This window comes from Mixophyes fleayi, chromosome 1, assembly GCF_038048845.1.
Source record: "Mixophyes fleayi isolate aMixFle1 chromosome 1, aMixFle1.hap1, whole genome shotgun sequence".
In the NCBI taxonomy this organism is placed as follows: Eukaryota; Metazoa; Chordata; class Amphibia; order Anura; family Limnodynastidae; genus Mixophyes; species Mixophyes fleayi.
This window is the reverse complement of record NC_134402.1, coordinates 387925102-387949102: the sequence shown is the minus strand read 5'-3', so window position 1 is coordinate 387949102 and position 24001 is coordinate 387925102. Positions and strand designations below refer to the sequence as shown.

At 38.5% G+C, this 24001-nt stretch overlaps 1 protein-coding gene and 1 long non-coding RNA gene across 2 annotated transcripts in view; one reads left to right on the top strand and one right to left on the bottom strand.

The window, feature by feature from the left end:
• LOC142109142 (uncharacterized) overlaps window positions 1-17591 on the bottom strand; it is a 50802-nt gene extending 33211 nt beyond the window's left edge. The window contains exons 1-2 of the long non-coding RNA XR_012680289.1: window positions 17247-17591; window positions 11870-11952 (exon numbers count right to left, since the gene is read on the bottom strand). This is a non-coding gene — a long non-coding RNA (uncharacterized LOC142109142). The remainder of the gene's footprint in view (window positions 1-11869; window positions 11953-17246) is intronic.
• HAPLN1 (hyaluronan and proteoglycan link protein 1) overlaps window positions 1-24001 on the top strand; it is an 81268-nt gene that overhangs the window by 26069 nt on the left and 31198 nt on the right. Inside the window, exon 2 of the mRNA XM_075193203.1 lies at window positions 17417-17543. Coding sequence (XP_075049304.1) covers window positions 17444-17543 — 100 coding nt within the window. The 5' untranslated portion in view covers window positions 17417-17443. The remainder of the gene's footprint in view (window positions 1-17416; window positions 17544-24001) is intronic.

Sequence of the window (24001 nt, the reverse complement as noted above, 5' to 3'; positions counted from 1 at the left end):
TTGTAATGTTCTGTGCCACAGTTATATCATAGTTGCTAAATTTCTATTGTTGCACTCCAAGAAATCCCGCAGGGGTGGGGGGTGGTGGAAGCGCATAAGGGTTGGATGCACGGTGTGTCACTTTGGCCCCGCACTGTGTCAAAATCAGCTTTTTATCATGGAGAGGGCCAAAATTACATTATTCGCCTCAAACTGCTCATTCAGGCTCCCTATGACAAGGTTGCAGGAGAATTGCCTGCTCTCCCAGGAGTCCAGGAGACCTACCCGGAATTCAGGAGTCTCTCGGACATTCCAGGAGAGTAATATAGTATGAGTTATATATTCTCTTATTTGACAATGCTGAGTTTATGTGCTGAGCATGGGTCCAGGGTGGATATGCTGTGAATTGTGAATATGCTTTGTATGTTCTGTGCATGTGTCTAGAATGGTTATGTTGTTAATACTTGACTTTCTCAGTGCATTTCCTGTGCATTGGTCAACATTGGGTATATTGGGAATAGTAGATATGCTGAGTAGATTGCTTTGCATGTGTCTAGATTAGATATGATGTGAATACTTTTTGTGTACAATGTTGTGTGCAGTGTGGAACTCAAGATGGTTCTTCATACCTGATATTCCCTGTATCAAAGAAAAATTGCATTGAATTAGACTTCCACCATGTGGATCTAAATGATCTGCCTCTCTTTACCAGAGAAGTTGAAAAGAATTTAACTAAAATGTTCTCCAGAAATTGACCAGATGCAATATTGCTAAATAAAGGGCAAAATACCAATGTTTTGGATTAGAATTGATCAGCACATTTGGAAATAAATATACAGTACATGTCCGTTGTAGATATTTTTATTTTCTGGTTAAATTTTTGTATTGCAATACTTGTTTGGAATAAGTCAATATTTATTAATTCTACTGTTAATATATTTATAATTAGCAACTTATAATTACTATGCTCAGAAAGTGGCTTACTGTATCTAATATAGATAATCTTAGGTTTTAATTTTGATAACATACATGTTAGACATATGGGATAAGGTACAGAAGTATAGTCATTGGTTAAGGTGAGAAGTGGTAAGGGTAGAATTGTGACCTAATTTTTCATACAAATCCTTGGCTTTGTATCCTGTACTGCTCTACAGCCTATTAGTTGGTAATCTAAAATATGTAAGATAATTTTTTTCCTGGTAAATTGATTTATTATCTTTTTACATATGTACTGTCTTTCCATATACTCCATTTATTATGGCATTTTGCTACCACAAACAGTACTCATTAGTATCTTAAATTGTATTGTTAGCAACACTATTTTTCCTATATGTTGACACACTACTAGACATATATTTTCCCATGTAATGTGTTAAGTAGAAACTGGTAGTAAGTTTATTTTCTCCATATTTTTGTACAGTAAACAAAGAATATTGTATGTACTATTGCCTATTTAGGAGTACTGTATATTTTAAGTGTCTAGGAATATTGTATGTACTATGTGCAATCTATGAGTACTATAAGTATTATGTGCAAACTAGGATCACTACATGTACTATGTGTGTTCTAGAAGTACTGCATGTATTATCTGTTAGAATTTCCAACTATGAAGACCATGGAGAGTAGCGTATATGAAACAGAGTGGTTTTTGATTTAACAGAGGTCACATAGGAAAAAATGAAATGCAGTCAATGGTAAATCAATTAGCACAAGTCCACAGAAGCAGGAAACCAGGATAGCTGAGCAACAATAGTACTGGATACCAGGCATAGAAGAATAGCTACAGGTACTGGATATCAGGTTATTAGGTTTAGCTGGGAAGCTGGAGACCAGGCACAACTTTATGACTGCAGGTACAGATTCAAGGAGACCGGATTACCAGGTTTAGCCACTGGAACAGGCCATACTGGTGTCCAAGTATAACTGATGAAAGGCAGGAACAAGGAACCTGGATTACCAGGTTTTGTTACTGGAGCAGTAAATACAGGGTACATGCAGAAAGATATGCATTTTGGAAATGCAGTAAACTTGCAGAGAGATGATCACTTGGCAGTAGTCAAATACTAAGTAAGCAGGAGCAAGGTCAAAAGAAACTGGGGTCTTGTCACAAGAGGAGGGACAAAACATTGGGAAAAGCAGGAGTCAAATACAAGGGAGCAAGTTAGGATCAGATCGCAGGAGTAACACAGAGAAACCAGCAGCAAAGACAGTTGATGAAGTGGCCCAGAATGTTGGGAGAAGCAGTCTCTTAAAGGCCAGAGACAGGTGATTAGGATTAGAACATGTGATGGAGGTTTAACTCCTTGCTGGCAGGAACAGATGAAGGCACAGCAGTATCTAGGGAGGAGATATCGAACTGCTGCCAGAGGCAAATTGTGACTCTATCTAGGAGAACTGTACGTACTATGTGAAATCTAGTAGTAATGAATACACTATATGCAGTCTAGGAGCACTGTATATTATATGTGTGATCTATAAGTACTGTATGTTTTGTATATAATCTAGAAGTACTGTATGTACTATGTATATCTAGGAGTACAGTGTGTACTCTGGGCAATGTAGGAAACATGTATATACCATGGGCTCTATATACTAACATACATATGACTTTTAGGTCATTATAATGCACTTTTTTTAGAGCAGTATAATGCCACATGTAAAAATTATTTACTACACAGCCGACATCTGGGACCTCAAAGGTGGTGGAGGATTTTTGAACATGGAGGTTTGGAGGGAGTTGCCAAATGCGCCATGGGAATGTTTAAACTCATTACAGTGCATGTGTTTTGTAGTTTCACCCCTACTACTTCTCCAAGCACTAACCTGCAAAGTGTTAGAGAGGGTGGGATCTATGTACTAAATCAAAACAGAGAAAATAGTGGAAATGTGCTTCTCTCTCTCCCCTCTTCCATGCACCAATATCTTTCACAACCTTTGAGAAGGCAGAGGTCAACTCTTCTCCATTTTATGAGCAGAGCTGTGTTGTAGGTAATAAATCAATATTACATATGGTTCCACTCTGCAATGGGAATTTCTGCACAGTAGTACATAAAGCCCAATGTATATTCTAGAAGTACTATATGTGTTATGTGTACTTTAGGAATAGTGTATGTGCTCAGGATTACAAAGATGAACCAGTGCAGGTGCTTATTGATCACACATGCTAGGACTCAGGTTGGGTTGGGAATGGGTGCATGTAGTTGGGTGAATGTGGCCCCATAGAAGGAGCAGGTGACAGGTCCGAGTACTTTGTATTCTATGGCTTAGACACATATTCTAGATAGTTTGACATTTAACTTGCGGATCTTCAATCTGCATTACCACTTAATCACTAAATTTTATTTACCTGCTTTCTCCCGTCACCGGAGCCTTAGGGGCTATTCTATGCATCTGTTTTGCACCCAAAATCTAATGTCTATGCAGCTGCCTCTGTTTGCATCATTCTACTCCCCTGGCTTTAATATATATATTTTTTGTTAAAATATTGTGTATGGTACAATAAATATTTTTACAATTGTAACTTGTATGATAGATTACATTTCGCAATTAAGAATGGCGGGATGTGTTAAGTAAACTTAATTAATAAATAGTAATACACTGTCAGTGTCAATGCATATATACTGTACAAAGGAAGAACAAAGAAGGATGGGAAGGGGAGGGCAGCAAATTCTTCAAAGGAAGAGAAAGTAAAATAATCAATATTTAGCAGAATATGTGATTTAAGTTATTTCAAAATTTGTTATCAGTGTTAAAATAATTTAACCAGGGAAGCTATATTTTAGTAAATGTTTTAGAGCAGTTAAAAAAGCACGTGAAGCGTTCCAATTTATAGACATACTAGACTCTATTAATAATAGCAGTGAGAGAGGGAGGATCAGGAGAGTTCCTAAGAGCACCCAACTGAGATGTTACAGCGCTGGAGATATGACAAATCAGTTTATTATAATAATTGTTAATACCAGGAATTGGGAGTGGGAGGAGAAACAATTCTGGCGAGAAAGGAACAGCAATAATTGTCACAGCGTTAATCAATTTTTTAACATGGTGATAATGGCTGGCAAAAAATAGAGTATTAGGTCCGTCTGCGAATGTGTGACCCAGATTTGCCATTTCACGCATGAGCAGTGGAACTGTATGTAAAAAGCGAAAACAAAAAATGTAGAAAAAGAATCTGTAAAAATATAGCATAAATAAATATTTTTCCCTAAATCTGAATAAAAATGGTTTATTTAAATAACTATATCACCCTTTGTTATGCTTGGGTGTTTGTACAGATTTGTTTGTCCTGTCTTTAGGTAAAAATTTTACCTCATTTCCGTATGCTGCACAGTGCCTCCATCTTAGTCTGAGTACTGTAGGATCTTTGTTGGGTAATGTTCTAAGGAAGTATACGGTCACTTTAGTACAAGTTGGTTTCTCAGCAGGCAGTTAGAGGTTTCCACAGTGTCACGCACTGATACTAGCTGGTATTGGCGCAGCCGTACGAGGAGGCGTGGAGTCTAACGCACCCCTGGTTTTCACCAGGGACCCCCGCAGGGGAGTTTGGGCTTCGCTGCAAGGGGTGCGCAGGTTGTGGTTCTCCAAGAGGGCAACCAGTGTAGGAACAGAGAGGAAACGTAGTCGATCAAACCGAGTCAGAACCAGCGGGTCAGCGAGGTACAGAAGGGGAATCCTAAGAATAGTCAGGAACAGGCCAAAATCAGGAACCAGGACAGGAGACAAGGTACCAAGGGAGAATCCGAAGGGAAGGTCAGAGGAAGCTGGGTCAGTAACTATAATAGGAGTCAAATACAGGATTGATGCTGGAGCAGGGTGAAATCAAATACTCTCGTACCCTAGTGGTGCCGGAGACTTCCTTAAATCCCTCCTGATGATCTCTAGTTGGATGCAGAGTTGCGGTGGTCAGGGACGCTGACCGCCGAGGGGAAGCACTAAAGCATCCCGTTTCCTAGCAACAGGATGCACCAGTAACTGCGCATGCGCACGCAGTAACCTGAAAGTTAGGCGAGACGTGCTAGGCAACGGGACGCGCCGGGCGGCAGAAGAGGTAACCCCACCTCTCACACCAGGAACAGTGCGGAGGCGGCGCCTGACACACAGATAGTAAATAATGTCAAGGTGTTTGGTGCAATTTCCCTCAGCTTTAGACTTATTCTCTATCCCCTAACTATCTTTCCCTACATTTCACTCTTGTTACTATATCATAGTACCGCAAAAGGGTAGTATAAAATTTTCTTCTTCCCCTTCCAACTGTACAATGGGAGATGCAGTTAACTGTCGGCAGGTGAGGTATCTAAAGATCATGTACATCCCTCTTGGGTCAGTGGTAATACATAAATAAAGCATTTTTTTCTCTTAATATTCCCTGCTATCTCCATCTTGAGATGGTGATAGCTCTAGGGTGACTGCAACAGTACCTCCACTGTCCTTGTTACATAGGAAAGCATGAGAAAGCTTTCACTGGAGAAACCAGTTTTATCCGACCGCAACCCTTTGTTAGATAGGATGAAGCCCTAAACCGGGCAAAAACATTTTAGACAGAGAAAAGTCTTCTCTTTCTTTCCTAAAAAGGCCCTTGTGAGTTTTGCAGTTACACTTTTTCATGGCTCAGTGCTTTTAATATATTTCACAGATCCCATCTCCTGAACAGTTTCAGGATTTATCAGGTCTCTAAATATTTGTTCCATATTTGTACTTTGTACAGAAAACTGGGCAGTGGAGTGTTTGTAGAAAACACAGTTGGGCTCAGATTCCAGACTCCCTCCTTCATTATCCTAACCAAACTGGAGAGTAAACATTGACTAATGCTGGATTCTAGGCTGTACTTTGTACTTTTTTTGTATAATTGTGCATTGTGATATTTGTTATTATCATTATTATTATTATTATTATCATTATTATTCATAGATTTTGAGATGTATTATACTCATAGCATTTGCCTTAGCCAAACAGAGTGCTCATATTTCATTTAAGGTTAAGAACATCTGCAGAAAATACATTTTTTGCACACAAAGCAGATATTACTCACATTAATTACAGGAGGCTATGGCTAAAGGTGTAATGGTAATTTAGAGTGTGCCAGTGACATTGTGCACCTGCTCTAAGATTGTTGTTTATAAAAAAAAAATGTTTCATCAAAATCAGGTAGTTCTAATGGTGGATTCAGATTGGGCCATCTAGGCAATCACTCCCCCCCACCCCCACCCCTAGCAGAGTGACCAGACAGCGTCCTCTGCCTGTTGGTTTCTGCCGACAGATACATATACATAGTGTGCGACTGCTGGCAATATGACCCTGCTAGGAGGGAAAAATGGGAGGGTCACTAATTTGCCCCCACCCCCAAAAAATTTCTAGTTCCACCCCTGGGTAGTTCATAATTGGCAACATTTGATCTCTGTTTCCATTGACTTTTTTTACTATGTACATTCATCTGTAAATGTTAAATGCAAGATATGGTTAAGGTATATTACAAGCCTATTTTATAATAGATAATCACCGGAAGTGTCACTTCTTTAAAACGTGGAAACGTAACAGTTTTTGTATTCTTGATACACATGTGAATTGTAAGAAATTAATTTACATTATCATCTGTAGAACAGGTTACTGCAGTGGTCTGTAAAAGCAACAGATATCAATTGGAGTTCTGTATACAGAAGTCTGAGTTGTCCACTAGATTAGGATTTAATATGCACTTCTGCATCTTGATTCAACAGTGCTCTTCTGTCAAATTACCTGAAAATTCATAATCCTGAATACTGTTCATTGGAACAAGCAGGTTACTTAATAACTGAGTTGGAAGCCGCTAAGTAAGATCTCATGTTTTCGGGGGCCAGGTTACAGCAATAGGAATAATTGCATAATTAGTCCCTTTGCTTTTTTAACAATATAACCATTATTATTAAAAGTACTGTAATGTTAATGGGCCTTCTATCTCAAAGCTGCCAATTTTTTTTCTTTTGTCTATCGGAAAACATAGTATGTAAAACTATATCTACTTATTAAAAACGTAATAAAACATGTAAAACTAAAACCTATTGTGACTGCATGAACTGGAACTAGTCAGTCCTACAAATTTTAGTGCATATCTGTCTCATCAAGTAGAGAAGGACACATTTTGGAAGCTTTGCACTGAAAAGGTTTCCAGTTTAACCAAGGAGTGGTCATAAAACGCAAGTGAGACATTAGGCTTTATTTATTAAACAGAGAAAACCCCTACCTCAGAGGTAAAGTGGGATTTTCGCTGGAGCAAGGGCTTCATCCTATCTATCAAGGGTTTAACGAAGGCAATAGCACTGATAGTACCAGAGGTAACCCCTTCCGGCAATAAGATTTGCCAGGTTTTGCATGGAGAATCCTATTGACAAGGATCACAATGGTACAAGTCAATGTTCGTCTTCTGTTATCAACATCTAAGGATGCCAATAGCAGAAGATAATAAATGAAAAAATGTTTTATCATTTGATTAAACATTTTTTTTATTCTGCAGTAGTTTTAAACTATATTTTTAATTAGTTTTTTAAACTTTTTTAAACATCCTTGTTTCACTTAATGGAAGTGAAAACTCAAGCCCGGGCTTCTAGTTTTACTGCGCATGCGTGATGCGGAGAGCCGGGTCACGCCTGCTAATATCCACCAAGACTGGCCCACCAGTACATTGACACCTCTCACTCAGCTGCCCAGATAATTTTTTTTATTAATAAATTGCATTGATAATTCATTTTCCATTACTGAGATAAGATGCTATAAATAATCAGCCTTATCGTTGCAGAATGCTAAATAGGCCTGATTGTAGCAGTTGTGTTGTTGTTTGGAGTGAGAGTCACTACTGTTTTGCTGTTCATATTCTGTATTACGCCTCTTACAAAAACAAACTCGGTTTATCTGTGATCTAGGGGTGAGGAGTTATCTTTCAGTGTTTAAAGCCAAACGGCTGGAGATCGACAGCCTGACCATAAACACAGTAGCACCTTTGATGAAAGTGAATCTTCTTTACTTTCTAGACACTGTGATTTGTCTCTTGACTTTGAATGATGGATTTAATGTATTCTCCAACCCTTGCTTCCGTACTGTGTTGTTTTAATAATGCACATCTATCTGAACAGGAATTCTGGGAAATAAAACAAATTTGCTGGTGTAACTTAAGCTCTTAGTCTGTCTTTTTGAGCTGGGATAAAAGGGCCACTGACTGAGAATGAATCTAGTAAAGAAGTGATGAATACAAAATCAATGAGCTTAAGCACGGAAAAAGCCAAGTTATAAAATATTAGATACAGCTATTAATCTGCATTAATTTGCCTTGTTAAACATTCAAAATCTGTGTGATTGACAACTAGAGATGAATGATCGACTGAACTTAAAGTGTGGGTTTGCCAAGGCACAGTAGTGTGAGCAGGAGTATAGTTTTTATGATACGTTTTATAGCTTGTCAGAAGCATCATGTCATTTATTTTATTGAAGGTTGCTATTTTTATTTTATGATTTATGACAACCATGGTAGTGGGGGAACTGACATGCACACTAAGGGCCTTATGTAGAGTCAGATGCAAGTTTGACTCGTAAGCGTAAAAAGCTCTTTTTCAAACTGTACATGCACAGTAGCCAAGGATACGTCTTTGTCTGCTCCCAAACTGAGATATATTCCTCATTTCCGCCTCTCCATGCTTAGAGAGGTGGAGCGAGAGAGGTAGTGGGTAATGAGCCTAGCAATGTAATGGTGTATTAACGCTCATATGTGCTATGGTGAAGTGGAAGTAGCCGCAGATACACCTCTAGGGATGTATCTGTTGCATCTGCTGCCCCCTGATTCAAGATCCATGCTGATGATGATGACAATCAGCACGGACATTTCTATATTAAAAAATAATGGAATCAATGAAAAAATTGTTAAAACAGCGTGTCCCTCCTACCCAAACATCTTAACATCATAACCCTAATGCTGCCAGCCTAAACTGGCACTAGTATCATCACTAGGCTTTGCCAGAAATTGATGGTAGCGCTATAGAAGGGACACACACAACGTGGTATCCCCCTGCCATAATGCCAAACCAACCCTAGGCTAATCAGCATGGGGCTGGATTCCTTCCCCGCTCGCTAGGTATAACTAGCTCCATGCTGAAAAGCAGTAGAGCTCTCCCCCCACCCCCTTGGTGCAGTGAGTGTGGGGTAATAGTATAAAAGTAGATTTAAGAAAAACATTTTGACTGTTGTACAGTTGAGGTCCCAGCATGCCCAGGCTGCCATTAAGTGTCTGGGCATGCTGGTGCTTGTAGTACTACCTGCGTTTGCTAGTACCAGCCTAGGCTGGCAGCACAAGGGCTGGTTAAGGTGTTTTTTGAGGTACCACACTGTTTTGTTTTTAATATTTATTTCTTTATCGTCCTTGGAGAGCTGATGTGACTGATACACTTTAAGCATATCAGAAACTGGTAATGTAGGACTTTAACCATAACTGCGCAATTTGCATACTACTCCGAGCGAGGAATTGTAAGTAAATTTATTGGAATGCAAATTGCGCTTCCGCTACAAGCATAAATTGCATCCAACTCTACATGAGGCCCTAATTGTTCTCCTTGTGTATAACATGAAACACGCCCATAGAAAGTCATTGTTACAGTCTTTGATCTGATCTCATGCTTTGTGTGATCTTTGTGAGCTTGGCTGGAGATGCTTAGGATGGAAAGACTTTACACGTCACTGCTACCACTCAGTGTAGACTGGGCCTGCATTTCCGGGGGCTGTGCTGAACTCCTGCAACAATAGGCACATGATATCACAAAATAGCATTTGTGTCAAAGGGATTGCATTTTTTTGTGTCACCTCAACACCTACGTGACCTCCTCCATCTTGCTGCCTTGTTTATGTCTCTTCTAGTGATTGGGTAATTAATATCAATGGTGTAACTAAGATTGTGCATCTTATTTAACACATAGTCTTACAATTTACAGTACAAAGTACAATATAAAGGCATTTATAGGGAGCGCTCATTAAGTGCATAGTACTCTATGCAGCAGGAACTCTTTGATAGCATGGTTCAAATGCTCTTTTAAAAGCGAGCACAAAGAAAGCTTTTAACAGGCACTGTTTTTCAAAACGCCATTGAAATCAGTTTCCGGATTCTGGGCAGAAAGATGTAGCATTGTTACAATAAAGTAAAACAACAAAAAACAATAAAAGCTATCAGTGGACCTGGCTGTCTGCCACATTCTATGCTAGTGAGTATTGAAAGCAGGGGTATTTGAGTGCTCAGTCTATTGTATTTTCTAACTGAAATAATATTTGTGATTTAAAATTTACAATTTACTTTATTTAATTCAAAATAAAGTTTTGTGCTAGAAAAGTTGAATAAACTATTAAAATACACCAAACATTTCATAGTACCAGAGGATAAACAAATTAAAAATTAATTTGCACCAGATTAACTATTATAACTTTACTATCTGACTGCATTACCCATTTTTGAATAGGCGAGTTGGGTACTGCAAATTTGAAAATAACACACACATTTTTTTGAACTTAGGGGCTTATTAATAATTTTTCGTATTATTGGCCCGCTAACTATGATCTGTCGCAACGATGACTGATGACTTTTCGGGGCAATTTACTAATGAAGTCATGTTGGAAAAGTGCATCCAATGGGAGGTTGTCCCGGCGTTTTCTTTTTTTAATGAAGACTACGGACAACACTTATAGCGACAGGAAAATTCCGAATGGTCTAATTCCGATATGAAGTTAATACAGATTTGATCTAAAAGTAATTCACAAGAATTCTGAGAAGCGAACATACCGGCAGTGAGATTTACGTCACTTCAAAAAGCGACAGTTACATTCATGCTATTAAGTGGACAATGCGAGGACCCGGCGGCTGTCTACTGTCCAACCCTTCCTTCAAAACATTACACACCCGCCGGGTCCTCGCATTGTCTCCTTATGAGCATCAATGTAACTGCCGCCCTTTGAAGTGACGTTAATATCACTGCTGGTATGTTCTATTTCCGCATGGTTTAGGGCTTCATAAATAAGCCCCTTAGACTGCGCATTAACATCATCATGATGGTGCTGCATTCTGTGATCTACAAAATCATGTTTTCCATGCTCTTCGGCTGTGGTCACTACATCACCAAAGCACAAATAGGGAGCCGTAATCTTGCAAAACGGTAAACTCCCATGATTGCCATTACAGTTATTAATTAAAGTGGGTTCTCCCGCTCTTGCAACTGTAATTAGAACTCATTTGGAATACTTGTATTAAACCATATTAGAGTAATGTTCACAGACAAAACTTTAAACAGAATTACACAGAAGCAGTTCATAAGTTTGAAAGTCTCCTAGGATTCATGTAATATATCCAGTTGTAGCAACTCTCCATGGCAACTAATATGGATTCAACATGTCATAAATAAAGTATGTAAACATAGCATAGAGGAAAGCATAGTGATCAATGCTGGGAGCCAATGTCACAAACATGTAATTAATCTTCTTGAATCAACAACTCATCACTACCAAATACTATCAAAGCATCATCAGCAACATCGAATGTAAACAAAACACAGACAAACATAAAGAACCTATAAACAATATAGCACTGTCATAAATAATGCAGCAACCCTAAATCTCATTAGAAAAATAATAATAGGAAATATGTCAAAAATAGAACACTATTCAGCACAAAATGGCAAATAATACTGAAGTGCCACATTTTTTTTAAAAGGATACATTTCAAGATGTTCACATTTAACAGCAAGAAGAAGGGCCAGTGCAAGGTGACTCGGCGCCATAGGCAAAGTTTCAAACTACCGACCCCCCCCCCTCCCCAACACACACCAAATACCCACCTCCCAGACCCTCACAAGCTTCACTTTTGTAAAAAATGTTAAAAAAAGATGAGCCTTACCTCCACCAGCGGTCCAGATGCAGTGATGTGTCACGCAGAACAATGTCCAGACTCCACTGCTGCCCGGAGGCAACCAAGGATTTCTAGAGGGGAGGTATCCAGGTGTTAAATTTCGGAGAAACAAAATTGACACAATAAGCAAATAACAGACAATGTTTTGTGATGCTTTGAGTCCTTTTCTATGTATTATATACTGGTTAAAAGCAATGGGCATCTTCTTTCCTTTATTGGTCCAAACGGAAGTGACAACTAATCCAAATAGGCGGCCCTAACATGTCCCTTCATCACACTGCTCTCCCTATATCACATAGCTACCCCTGCATTACACTGTCCCTCCCTGCGTTACATTGCGGCCCTCCACATCACAATGTGGCCCCCGCAGCACCCCCCTGCTTAACAATGTTCCCCCTCTGTAGCACACCGCCTTCCTCCCTGCTTAACAACACTGCCTAATGGTAGTGCCGGGCCTGCAGGCCTTGCCTACTGCCCTGGAGTGTCCGTAAGATTCACAATTTTTGGGGAGTTGTCCCTGACTCCCTAATGTGACACCCTCATTAGGCCTAGCCTGGAGGGACCTGATGATGCGATTGTGTCATCATGGCCCCATCACCTGATACTTGATGACATGTTCGCATCCCCTCAAACTTGGCCTTGTAAATACTGTTTAATTGTTAAAGGGGGCAATTATTATTTAAAGCAAAATGTATTATTTCAAGATGGGAGCACCATTCACATTGCAGACATGTAACTCTATGTTAACAATCAAATAGTATTACCCCCTTAATATAATGAATTATAATTTTGCCGCTTAATATACTGAAAAATTAAATTTGCCTCCTTAATAATATTGATTGCCCCCATAATTCACAAGTCAGTGGTGCATTCCTCTTACATTCTAATCGGCAAGATAGCTCAAATAGCATGGTGTTTAAGCTATCTAGCCAATCAGAAGCAAACCTGTCTTTTTTCTGGCGGTTTTGACTAAACCACTGTCAGTATGGGTGCTTTAAAAGTGCCACACAAAAGTGATTTTTTTTAAATCTAGCCAAAAGTCTCCATACCATTTCTCTTCAGTAAAATATAGCATGTGGCTTGTATGGAAAAAATAACTGCATACCTAAATAATACTGGATACTGATTCTTATTCAATATGTACAACTCACGGCTCAGTACCCCATAAGGTCTCTCAAACCTTTAGCTTTAATCAATAGAATTTTGCTATATTTGACCACCATGGATCCAATGGACAAATCTATAAATCTTCCCTCTCCCCTTCCCTCTTTCCCAAACCCCCCTCCACATCCACCCTCCCATCCCCATAAGCATCATATTTAAAGTTTTCTGTATTATTGTTAAAAAGTGCAGCTTGTTCCTGTGTAAAATAAAAATTCAATACATAGGGTAAAATGCACATATGTAAATACTTTGATGTGAATTGTATACTTTATTGTATTTGTATTTTGCCCTTGTTTTGAAACAAAACTATTTTAAACAAAGAAAAGCACAAAGTCTGCATGTGTATAACAGTAAATATACCTATGGTACAATTATAGAAAAGTAAAAGTGTATGTATAGCTTTGAACAATTTTTATATAATACACATGTTTATTTTAAGTTGTTAGTGTAGTTTAAGGTCAGGAACTAGCCATAAGCAATATGTTTTCATATGTATTTTTTGGTAAATAATAGATATACAATGTGCTTACCTTACTGGCTCTCATTTATTAGTGTTTTCAGATCCACAAAATATATCAATAATATAACATTATGTAATTTATTTACATAACCTAAGGTAACTAAATGCATGACTTCCATCAACAATTTTGGTTTAGGTAGAAAGATGAATAAATATTATCAAACTTATATAACCACATATACTGTCCACGTTTCTCTGTACAATCTTTACTTTAAATGAGCTTGGCTGGTACATAATGAAAATACAGAGGCACTGGTTACTACCAAAATTAAGTCATATAATGAAAAAAGTCCAGTGGCAGCAGATTTATGGCTCTGATCCCTGTGCTCCATCTATCATAGTTCTCCATTTGTGCCCTCCACTTCAGTTGTGTTCCAGACCTAACTGCTCCGCCGAACCGTGAACTAGTTCTAACCACAGCCAACGATTAATCCTAATCTATCCCCTAACCCCTGAGCTTTTTCCTGCAGTCAATTACTGCAAAGTGTGAGGACTTGAGGCATTGGGAAATACTGGAAGGCAGGAAAGTGCTCAGGACTTATTAAAGGTGCTACAGTTGTATAAGTTGTATAGCACTAGGTTACAAATAGGGTTTGTGGTAAATTAGAAACATGGGTTAGTTTAGAGTTAAGATTAGGGACAGGTTAAATTAGGGTTAGGAGCGTTATTGTTTGGGGTTAGAAAGAAGTCACATGGTTTGTGTTAGATGATTTAAGAGCTAGGTATAGTATAAGATTTTAGTTTGGGACTACTTTGATTTGACACTACTTAAGGGTTAGGTTAAGGTTAGTGAAAGGTTAGGGCAGGGGTAGGCAACCTGCGGCTCTCCAGGTGTTGTGAAACTACAAATCCCAGCATGCCTTGCCACCTATCTGCTGGTTATCAACTGGCAAAGCATGCTGGGACTTGTAGTTTTATAACACCTGGAGATCCGCAGGTTGCCTACCCCTGCCCTAACCTTTCACTAACCTTAACCTAAGCTCAGGGCAGCACATTAACCAGCTGTGCATCCTCCTGCAATCATTGTATTTGAAGCACAGTGACTGATAATATAAGTAAGTATGGAGTATAGGCAGGAGAGACCTGTATACTCCATTCATATTGTCTATGCTCCTAATACAGTGATTGCAGGAGGTTGCGCAGGTTTTTGGTGTGTGAAAGGGAGAGGAAGCAGGTTGGGCCAGAAGACTAGAACATCATCTCTGCCTGTTTTCCACCTGAGATTAACTGCTCAGATCGCCACATGGGAGAAAGCTCTCCGCACACATGCTATGATGTGATTATTGATTGACCAGACCTATACAGATTTGGCCACAGTGGGATGGATACATTTTAACCAGAATCTACATATCTTACATTACAAGGCTGCCATACACTCTGGGTAAATCATCTCAGCAATCAGAGTTTGGGTTCAACAATATTCAGTTTATTTTGATGCCCACACATGTCCCTATAGTCATTTGTTGAAAGAGACTTCACAGGTCATCCTCAATTTTAATAGTGCCAATAACTTATCAACTTATTATTAACTGTAACTTATTTTCTTGGTTGTTTTACTCAGCTGTAGAGTAGCCTAAAAATCTGCAAATACTCCAAATGGAAAACTGTTGTGGTCCACAACATGACAACTATAGATAGATATCTTCCATAAGTGCTATACATTCTCTGACCAGGGGCAGAGAGTAACAAAATGTTCTTTTTGTTCATCATCCCTTTTAATCAAGTTAAAATAATTAACATTTTTAAAAAACTTGATGTCTTCCCACACAGCAATACGACATATGGGTACATATACAACATATGGATACATTAAAAACAATAATGCCATCATGTCACTCAGTGTTTCAGGTGCCCCCTAATCATATACCCTAGGTGATGTTTGCCTAATGGTAGCGCTAGCCCTGAAAATATGTGCCTTTCTTCTTCACCTCTTGACTCTGATGTGCATAATGATTGCAATTTATAAGGTGGGACTCCACAACACATGTTTTGCAGTTTAGAAGCTGGGGCTCCACAAAGCATGTCTTACAATTTAAAAGGTTGGATTCCGCAATGCATGTCTTACAATTTAGAAGGTTGGATTCCACAATGCATGTCTTACAATTTAGAAGGTTGGATTCCACAATGCATGTCTTACACTTTAGAAGGTTGGATTCCACAATGCATGTCTTACAATTTAGAAGGTTGGATTCCACAATAGATATCTTGCCGTTTAGAAGGTTGGATTCCACAATGCATGTCTTGCAGTTTAGAATGTTGGACTCCATGGCGCATGACTTATGCAAAGGAAAATATCACCACAATGCATGGCATACCATCACATTCGACTCAAATTTATTTAAGGTTTTCAATTTTTCTCCTAGCATGTAGCTTGTTTCACCTTCAGTTTTGTTTCTGATAATTTCAGAAAGTCCACATACATTAGTGCCTCCTATGATTAATATTTTAAATGATCATCCTTGCCTATCTGGCTATCAAGCACTAATCAAGTGGTGTACAGAGACCACACACCACTAATGTCTATAGTAAATTATAATGCTACAGTTAATTTGAATATGGTATAAATTATAGCAAATTATAGTGTATTGAAGAGGCAGGAGAACTGTGATGCCTGTTCATGCAGGTTTGGACTATACAGATCAGCACTCTGCAACATTTGTTGTATAGGTCAGTATAAATAAAGAGCATACAAATACCAATACGAGAGGTAATGAAGGTGTATAGGAAAACTTTTGCTATTAATTGGGTATTATACTGTATGAATTATTACGTGGTGGACATTTGTAATCATGTTCGTAGAACATAGCATATAATCCATATTTTTTTCACGTCAGCACTTTTCATACATATATATTTCTCCCAAACTGAAACTGGTTCAATGTATAACATGTAACCTTTAAGCACCAACCAATGGCAAAACAGATGACTTTAACTGCATAACCTGATAAAGTCTAAATTAGGTCATGTGTATTCTAATAGTCATTTTTCTTTGTCCAGAAACAATGACGGAAAAATAAATTATTTAAATGCTGTCTGGTCAAAATTATTTAGTATTTAATTATTTTAACACAATTTTTAGGATATAAAATGATTTAAAATGTGCCCAATTTCTTACTTAAATATTATTCAATGTACTGTATATAGAAGACTCATTTTTATATAATTATATAATTTCAAAGTCACTTTAAGACAACCTATAAGTTCCATTTTTACCACTTTGTCTATGTCTTACGCTCATCTTCTAATTTTAATACTTGGATGCTGGGATTCTCTGTGCAGCACATAACTCAGCTGATAGTGGTGGCTGGCCTTGCACATTAAATAAGTGTGTCAGCATTCCAGGTAACAATTAGTGGAGAATCAATCTGTGCGACTGCAGTGGTAGCGTACTGTACTATCGTGCTGTAAAATTACATGATTTTAAACACTGTCATTTATATTAGGTTAACATGGTAAGTGCCATTGCAGTGAAATGTATGTGGTGAATATAAACAGCTATATAGTATTGATCTAGCACAAACATCAATATTGCCACTCTGTTATGCAGAATGAAGTAGCATTTTATAGTTTCATTGTTAATCACTTTATTAAAAACATTACCATTGGATTTTAAAACATAAGTATAATGTAGTACTACATATTGATGCTATAGGACTACTAGATTCTTGTTGCAACATTTACCTCATTGTGTGTCAGTTGCAGTAACTTCTGTAGTGCAGAACAGGGCAAGCAATGTTGTCAAGCGTTTTCCCACTGATGATATTGCTGTAACAAGTTAAGAAGCAGGAGCAGCAGAGACGTTGAAGGTTTTCTACTTTTCTCAATCCTCTTTCTATCTTATGCATTTTCAGTGAGGAAGATCCATTTGGTATCCTAAGATGAAGAGGATACTTTTCCTGGTGCTAATTTCTTTCTGTTGGGCTGATCATCATGCTAGTACCTCCACATTGCAGCAAGACAGAATTATTCATGTCCACGGTAAGACTGCGTTAAAAGTATGCAAGTAGATTTGTTTTAAGGCATAAATGTGATATACAGTATGTTGCTGTTTGCTTCCTGGTGATCTGTCTCATATTATGCTGCATTGCCTTTACCCCCCGTCCTACATTTCTACTTTTGCTCAGTTTGCATTAGTATTCTCATTCTGCAGTGTTTGCTGTTTATAATGAAGTAGACAACCTTAGTTTGGCATTTTTTTGTAATACCTTATCACTGGCCTGTGTGAGCCTTCCTGTACAAACCCATCCATTTAATGTTACTGCAGTGTCCTTCATACTACACATAGGGGATATATTAATAACCTAATATTTGAAATGCCTGCTTTATGTTTGTCACAGGGCTTACCTTAGGTGATAGTCATGTTCTAATATCCATATTAATTTGCTATTTCCAGTTATGATTTTTTTTTCTCTCCTACTTATACAGTATGCATCTGCAGCAAGATCACACTCTGCAGTGCATGTCAGCCTTTCAATTTTGGCATCAGTAGTTTAAAGCCACAATGCCAGGAAAATTCAAAGCTTACACATCGTTAGCATATGGCACATTTATATGGTCTGTATTTATTTGCTTGATAAAAATAGTACAGTTGACTGTAAAAAAGGGCTTGCATTCATTTGTAAATGGAAAAGGTTACATTTGAAATGGCATAAGAACCGTATAAAGACTATGACATATTTTAATGACAGCTGTAGATCTTAAAATGTGATATATGGATATCATTAGGGTGTCGCATAATATGTATTGAGTTGTCTGCTGCCAGATAGGCCGGACTGTTCTGCTTTCGTTTCATCACCTTACAGGCCACTCTGATATTCATACTTTTGTCAGCACTGTCCAATGTGAGATACTTATCCGCTCAACCCACACGTGAACATGTTGTTTAATGAGATTCAAATGCAGCACCATTAATTAGTTAATTGCACTAAAAAAAAGTATCCTAACATTCTGGCAATAGTGAGAATTTTTGTTACTATAATGAAATATGTCAAAATAGGAGCTGCATATGTAGTTTATATGTATGTTTATTTTTAGATCGGGTTGTTTTTTTTTGTTAAAAAAAAATAAAATAATCTCTTTATATTATATTAATTAAATTTAGACATACTTGTAATGCATACCTAAAATGTGCTTTTTTATCCATTCACCTTTATTTACTGTTTTTTTGTCTTATACTAATGACTAGCTTTATAGTCTTTCAATTAAAATCACATTCAGTGGGGTGGGGAGATGTTTTGGCACCCATGTCAAGATGACAACATGTGCGTGCCCCATTTGCCATTCGCTGCAACAGTATCCCCCACACATTTAACTCACTTGTGCCCCCACACTTTATGCCATCTCTGTTACTACTGACTATATTAGCATGGTCCCTGTAATGAATACCAGGTCACTGTCTTATTGACTGTGCCATGATTGAGCCCCATTGAGTGTGCCAGCACTATGCCCATATCAGTGTGCAAGCACTGTGCCCAGTCCAGTGTGCCAGCCTTGTCATGTGTGAGCCAGCCAGAGGCTGCTGTTAAGAGTGTTGCGTTGTCTATCACCTGTACCTGCTGTTGTTTTTCTGCTGATAGCATGTCCATGAAACTAGAATGTTAATACAATTAGATCTCAGCCACAATATCAGAAGTCATGACACAGGAATAAAATGGCCCTGTATAACCTGTTGTATAGATAATTTAATTTATTGCCATATGCCGTAGCACATCACTTTGGACTGGAATTATGTATGACTTCACCAATTATATTTTGGTCTTTGGCGACCAAGAAGGGAAACAAACTAAGATCTGAAATTAGTACTCCCTATTTGTTTCAAGAAAATATTATTTACTTTTAGTACTGAGGTAATATTGACAGTATGACATTGTCTACCGGAGTGTGGCATTTTAAGCTAACTCAGTGACTAAGGGGTATATTTACTAAACTGCAGGTCTGAAAAAGTGGAGATGTTGCCTATAGCAACCAATCATATTCTAGCTGTCATTTTGTAGAATGTACTAAATAAATGATAACTAGAATCTGATAGGTTGCTATAGGCAACATCTCTCTACATATACCCCTAAGTATATTACAACTATTAATACATTTACTCTCAGTATTTTCTTAATGTGTACTATAGCTCATTGCTTATAATGCAATTATGATATCAACAGGATACCCACCAACGTACAAAACCAGGTCTATTCTACACTTCAGAATTATTAGATCAAGTTTACAGTAAATTGAATAATGACAGCAATTTGAAAGTTCGACTTGATCACTTGATTTATTCTGTCTTAAATATAATAATAATAATAATAATAATAATAATAATAATAATAATAATAATAATAATAATAAGCTTAACAGGTTTTCTGTTAGAGCTAGTGGGTGTGGTTTATTTGCATTAGTTGATACAGCTGATAAGTGGAAGCTCTATTTAACAGGTGGTGGTAAGTGATTTCATTGAGCTTGTGATTTCCACTGCATTTTGATTTCAAGTGTTTTTTTTTTAAATTGTGGAGTTAGATCCATTAAGTTGAATTCAGGGAGAGGTTTAATTTGGTAAGTAGCTAGCAAATGTTAGTACTTTCGAGTTCACTGTAGGCTATGATAAGTTAAGTTAGTCATAATAAGATGAGTGGTAGCAGGCTTGGTGACCCCACTCAATCCATATCTTGTCACATGTATGCACACTTGGAGCAATTGTTCCAAGGTTTATACCTCTGTGAGAAATGTGAGCAATTGGTCTCTTTGGAAGCCCAGGTAACTGATCTAAAGCAGACCATTGCAACATTGAGACAGACTGCCAACCTGGAGCAGAGTTTACAGCTCACCGTTGATGTGTTGGCTGAGCATGGTGGAGCAGAGACAGAGGAGGATGCACAGGTAGGCAGCTGGGTAACAGTTAATAGGGGTATCAGAGGGAGGATGAGGCAGGCCAGTTCTGAACTAAGCAATCCCAGCAGATTTGCCAGATTAGATGAAGATACTGTGGAAGGCAATTCAGAATTGGTAGAGTTGGGTGAGACTGTTTTTTCTATCAACCAAGGGAACGGTCTCTCCAGCATAGAGGGGACCAAAGTTACTCAGGGACCCAGGCAGATTGTGGTGGTAGGGGATTCAATTATTAGGAAGGTAGATAGGGCAATCTATTACCGGGACATTGCATGCCGAACAGTGTGTTGTCTCCCGGGTGCTCGGGCTCGGCATCTTGCAGATCGGGTGGACAGATTGTTGGGAAGGGCTGGGAATGACTCGGCGGTTTTGGTGCATGTGGACACCAATGACTGAGGTAGAGGAGGATGGGGTGTCCTAAAGAATAATATCAGAGATATAGGTTGCAAACTTAAGGCAAGGACATCCAATGTAGTATTTTCTGAAATAATACATGTGCCATGCGCTAGTTCAGGGTAGTAGCGGGAGATTAGGGAGGTTAATGTGTGGTTAAAAGATTGGTGTAAGAAGGAGGGTTTTGGTTTCTTGGAGCACTGGGCTGATTTCTCAGTCAGTTGCCATCCTTATTGTTGAGATGGATTGTACCTGATTGAGGAGGGGGCTGCTGTGCTAGGAGAGAGGATGGTTAGAAGGTTGGAGGAGATTTTAAACTAGGCTTCGGGGGGATGGGCAAGCAAGTATTTATGGGATAGACATTGAGAGTATTAAGGAGGAATTTAACAAGAGTCAAAGGGGTGGAGGGGGGGAAAGGGAAGCATAGCCGATAAGGAGAGGCCTTTTTTTAAAGCAAAAAGAAATACTTAAGGGAGGCAACACTGCTCCCTACATCTCTAACCTTATCTCTATTCACACTCCCTCCCGCTCACTGCGATCGTCCAATGATCATCGCCTCTCTTCCCCTCTGATTACCTCCTCTCACGCACGTATCCAAGACTTCTCCCGCGCCGCTCCCCTCCATTGGAACAAGCTCCCCCGCTCCATCAGAACTTCCCCTAATCTGTCCTCTTTCAAATGAACATTAAAAACCCACCTTTTCCTTAAAGCCTTCCAGTCTCATGCCTAAACTCCCACCGGTCAGCTACCTCTCGTTCTCATCCCTTCTTCCCTTCTCCCCCTTCCTCGACTCTGTCTCCATTTCTCCCGTCTCTCCGTCTCATCCATGTGTCTGTCTGTCTTCCCCTCCCTTTAGATTGTTCGCTCCTTTGAGCAGGGCTCTCCTACCTTCTGTTTCCATCACTTTTAACTGCGCTCTCCAGCTACTCAGCTCACCTCCTCTCAGTCCCTCTGCCCTCTGTATCCTTTCGCTTCTCTCCGCTCCCCTCAGTGACTCTCAACCTGTCATCTGTGCCCACCCTCTTGGGCCATAGTTACCTGCCTATACTCACTTTTCCCCTCCCTCCCTCTCTTTCATGCTGTGCCTGAGCCCCCAGAGTTATAGTGCTTACTGTTACTTGTACTGTGCTGTTTCACCTTGTACTGTGCCATTGTTTGTCCTTGTACGGCGCTACGGATACTTTGTGGCGCCCTATAAATAAAAATTAATAATAATAATAGACTTAAGTGTATGCTTGCAAATGCAAGAAGCCTGACAGGTAATATGGGGGAGTTAGAACTAGTAGCAATGAATGAGCAGTATGATATTATAGGTATTACGGAGACCTGGTGGGATGATACACATGACTGGGCAGTCAACTTGGAAAGCTATACTCTCTTAAGGAGGGATAGGGTAGATAAAAGGGGAGGAGGAGTATGACTTTATATTAAGCCAGAGTTAAAACCAAATATTCAGAAAGTTATAGAGGCATTGTGGGTGGAAATATTCAGTGAAGGAAATAGTTCAGAGAAGTTGCTGATAGGGATATGCTATAAACAGCCAGATATTAGTATGATTGAGAAAGCCCAACTTCTACAGCAAATTGAAAAGGTTATACAACTAGGTCAATTTTTAATTATGCGGGATTTTAATTATCTGGATATTGATTGGAGTACTGAGACCTGCGGTACAGCTAGGGGAAACAGGTTTCTGAGCACGCTAAAAGAACATTACATGTCCCAATTAGTAGAGAAACCAACTGGGAACCGGACTATACTGGACCTAGTAATATCAAATAATGTAGACGTAATATCAAATATTAAAGTAAGGGAACAATTGGGAAACAGTGACCATAATATGGTCTCACTTGAAATTAGTTTCCAGAAGCAACAGTATAAGGGATCAATTAGGACTTTAAACTTTAGAAAGGCAAATTTTAATATGCTAAAGGAGTCTATAAAGTGCAAAGACTAGGATAAGATTTTTGAAGGAAAAAATACGGAAGAAAAGTTGGGCTGTCTTTAAAATGTTGTTGGAAACATACACTTAAAAGTTCATTCCTATGGGAAATAAAATGTAACCAATGTGGCTAAATAAAAAATTAAAGGTAAGAAATGCAAAGGAAGAAGGGTGCATTTAAATTGTTTAAGTCTGAAGGGTCTGAGGAGTCCTCCCGTAGGTACAAGGAATGTAATAAAACATGCAAAAAGGAAATTAGATTGGCTAAATTAGAAAATTAAAAACAAGTTGCAATAGAAAGTAAGACAAACCCCAAAAAGATTTTAAAGTATATAAATGGCAAAAGGATTAAAAAAAGATAATATAGGACCCCTAAGAAGTGAGATGGGTGAATTGATAAATGATACTAAGGAAAAAGCAGAGTAATTAAATACTTTCTTTTCTTCAGTATTTGCTAGAGAGGAATAAATGGTAGGAATAATACATAAAAACGGAAATGAAACCGTACAATTAATTAATACTTGGCTGACAAAGGAAGAAGTCCAAAGGTGACTGAAGAATATTAAGATAAATAAAGCTCCAGGTCCAGATGGCATACACCCAAAGGTTCTTATGGAGCTAAACTCAGAAATAGCTACATTGCTATTTTTCATAAATTCAATCTCGTCAAGCTCAGTACCAAGGGATTGGCGAATAGCAGATGTGGTGCCGTTATTTAAAAAGGGGACAAGATCACAATCAGGGAATTATAGACTTGTAAGCCTGACATCTATAGTGGGGAAACTACTGGAAGGTATATTAAGGGATAGTATTCAGGATTACTTGGTGCGCAATAAGATTATGTCAAACTAATCAAATTAGTTACTACAAGGAAGTTAGTGGGAACTTAGACCAGGGCAGCACAGTAGATGTGGTCTTCTTAGATACAGTGCCACACAAGAGGTTGGTTTACAAAATAAGGAAATTGGGTCTGGGAAACAACATTTGTACTTGGATCGGAAACTGGTGAGAGAATAGGGAACAGAGAGTTGTGATAAATGGAACATCTTCTAATTGGTCAAAAGATTTAAGTGGAGTACCTCAAGGTTCCGTGCTGGGGACACTCCTTTTTAATATATTTATTAATGACCTTAGTGATGGTTTAGAGAGTAAAGTTTCCATTTTTGCAGATGACACTAAACTTTGTAAGGTAATATAATCAGAGCAAGATGTAGCTTCTTTACAG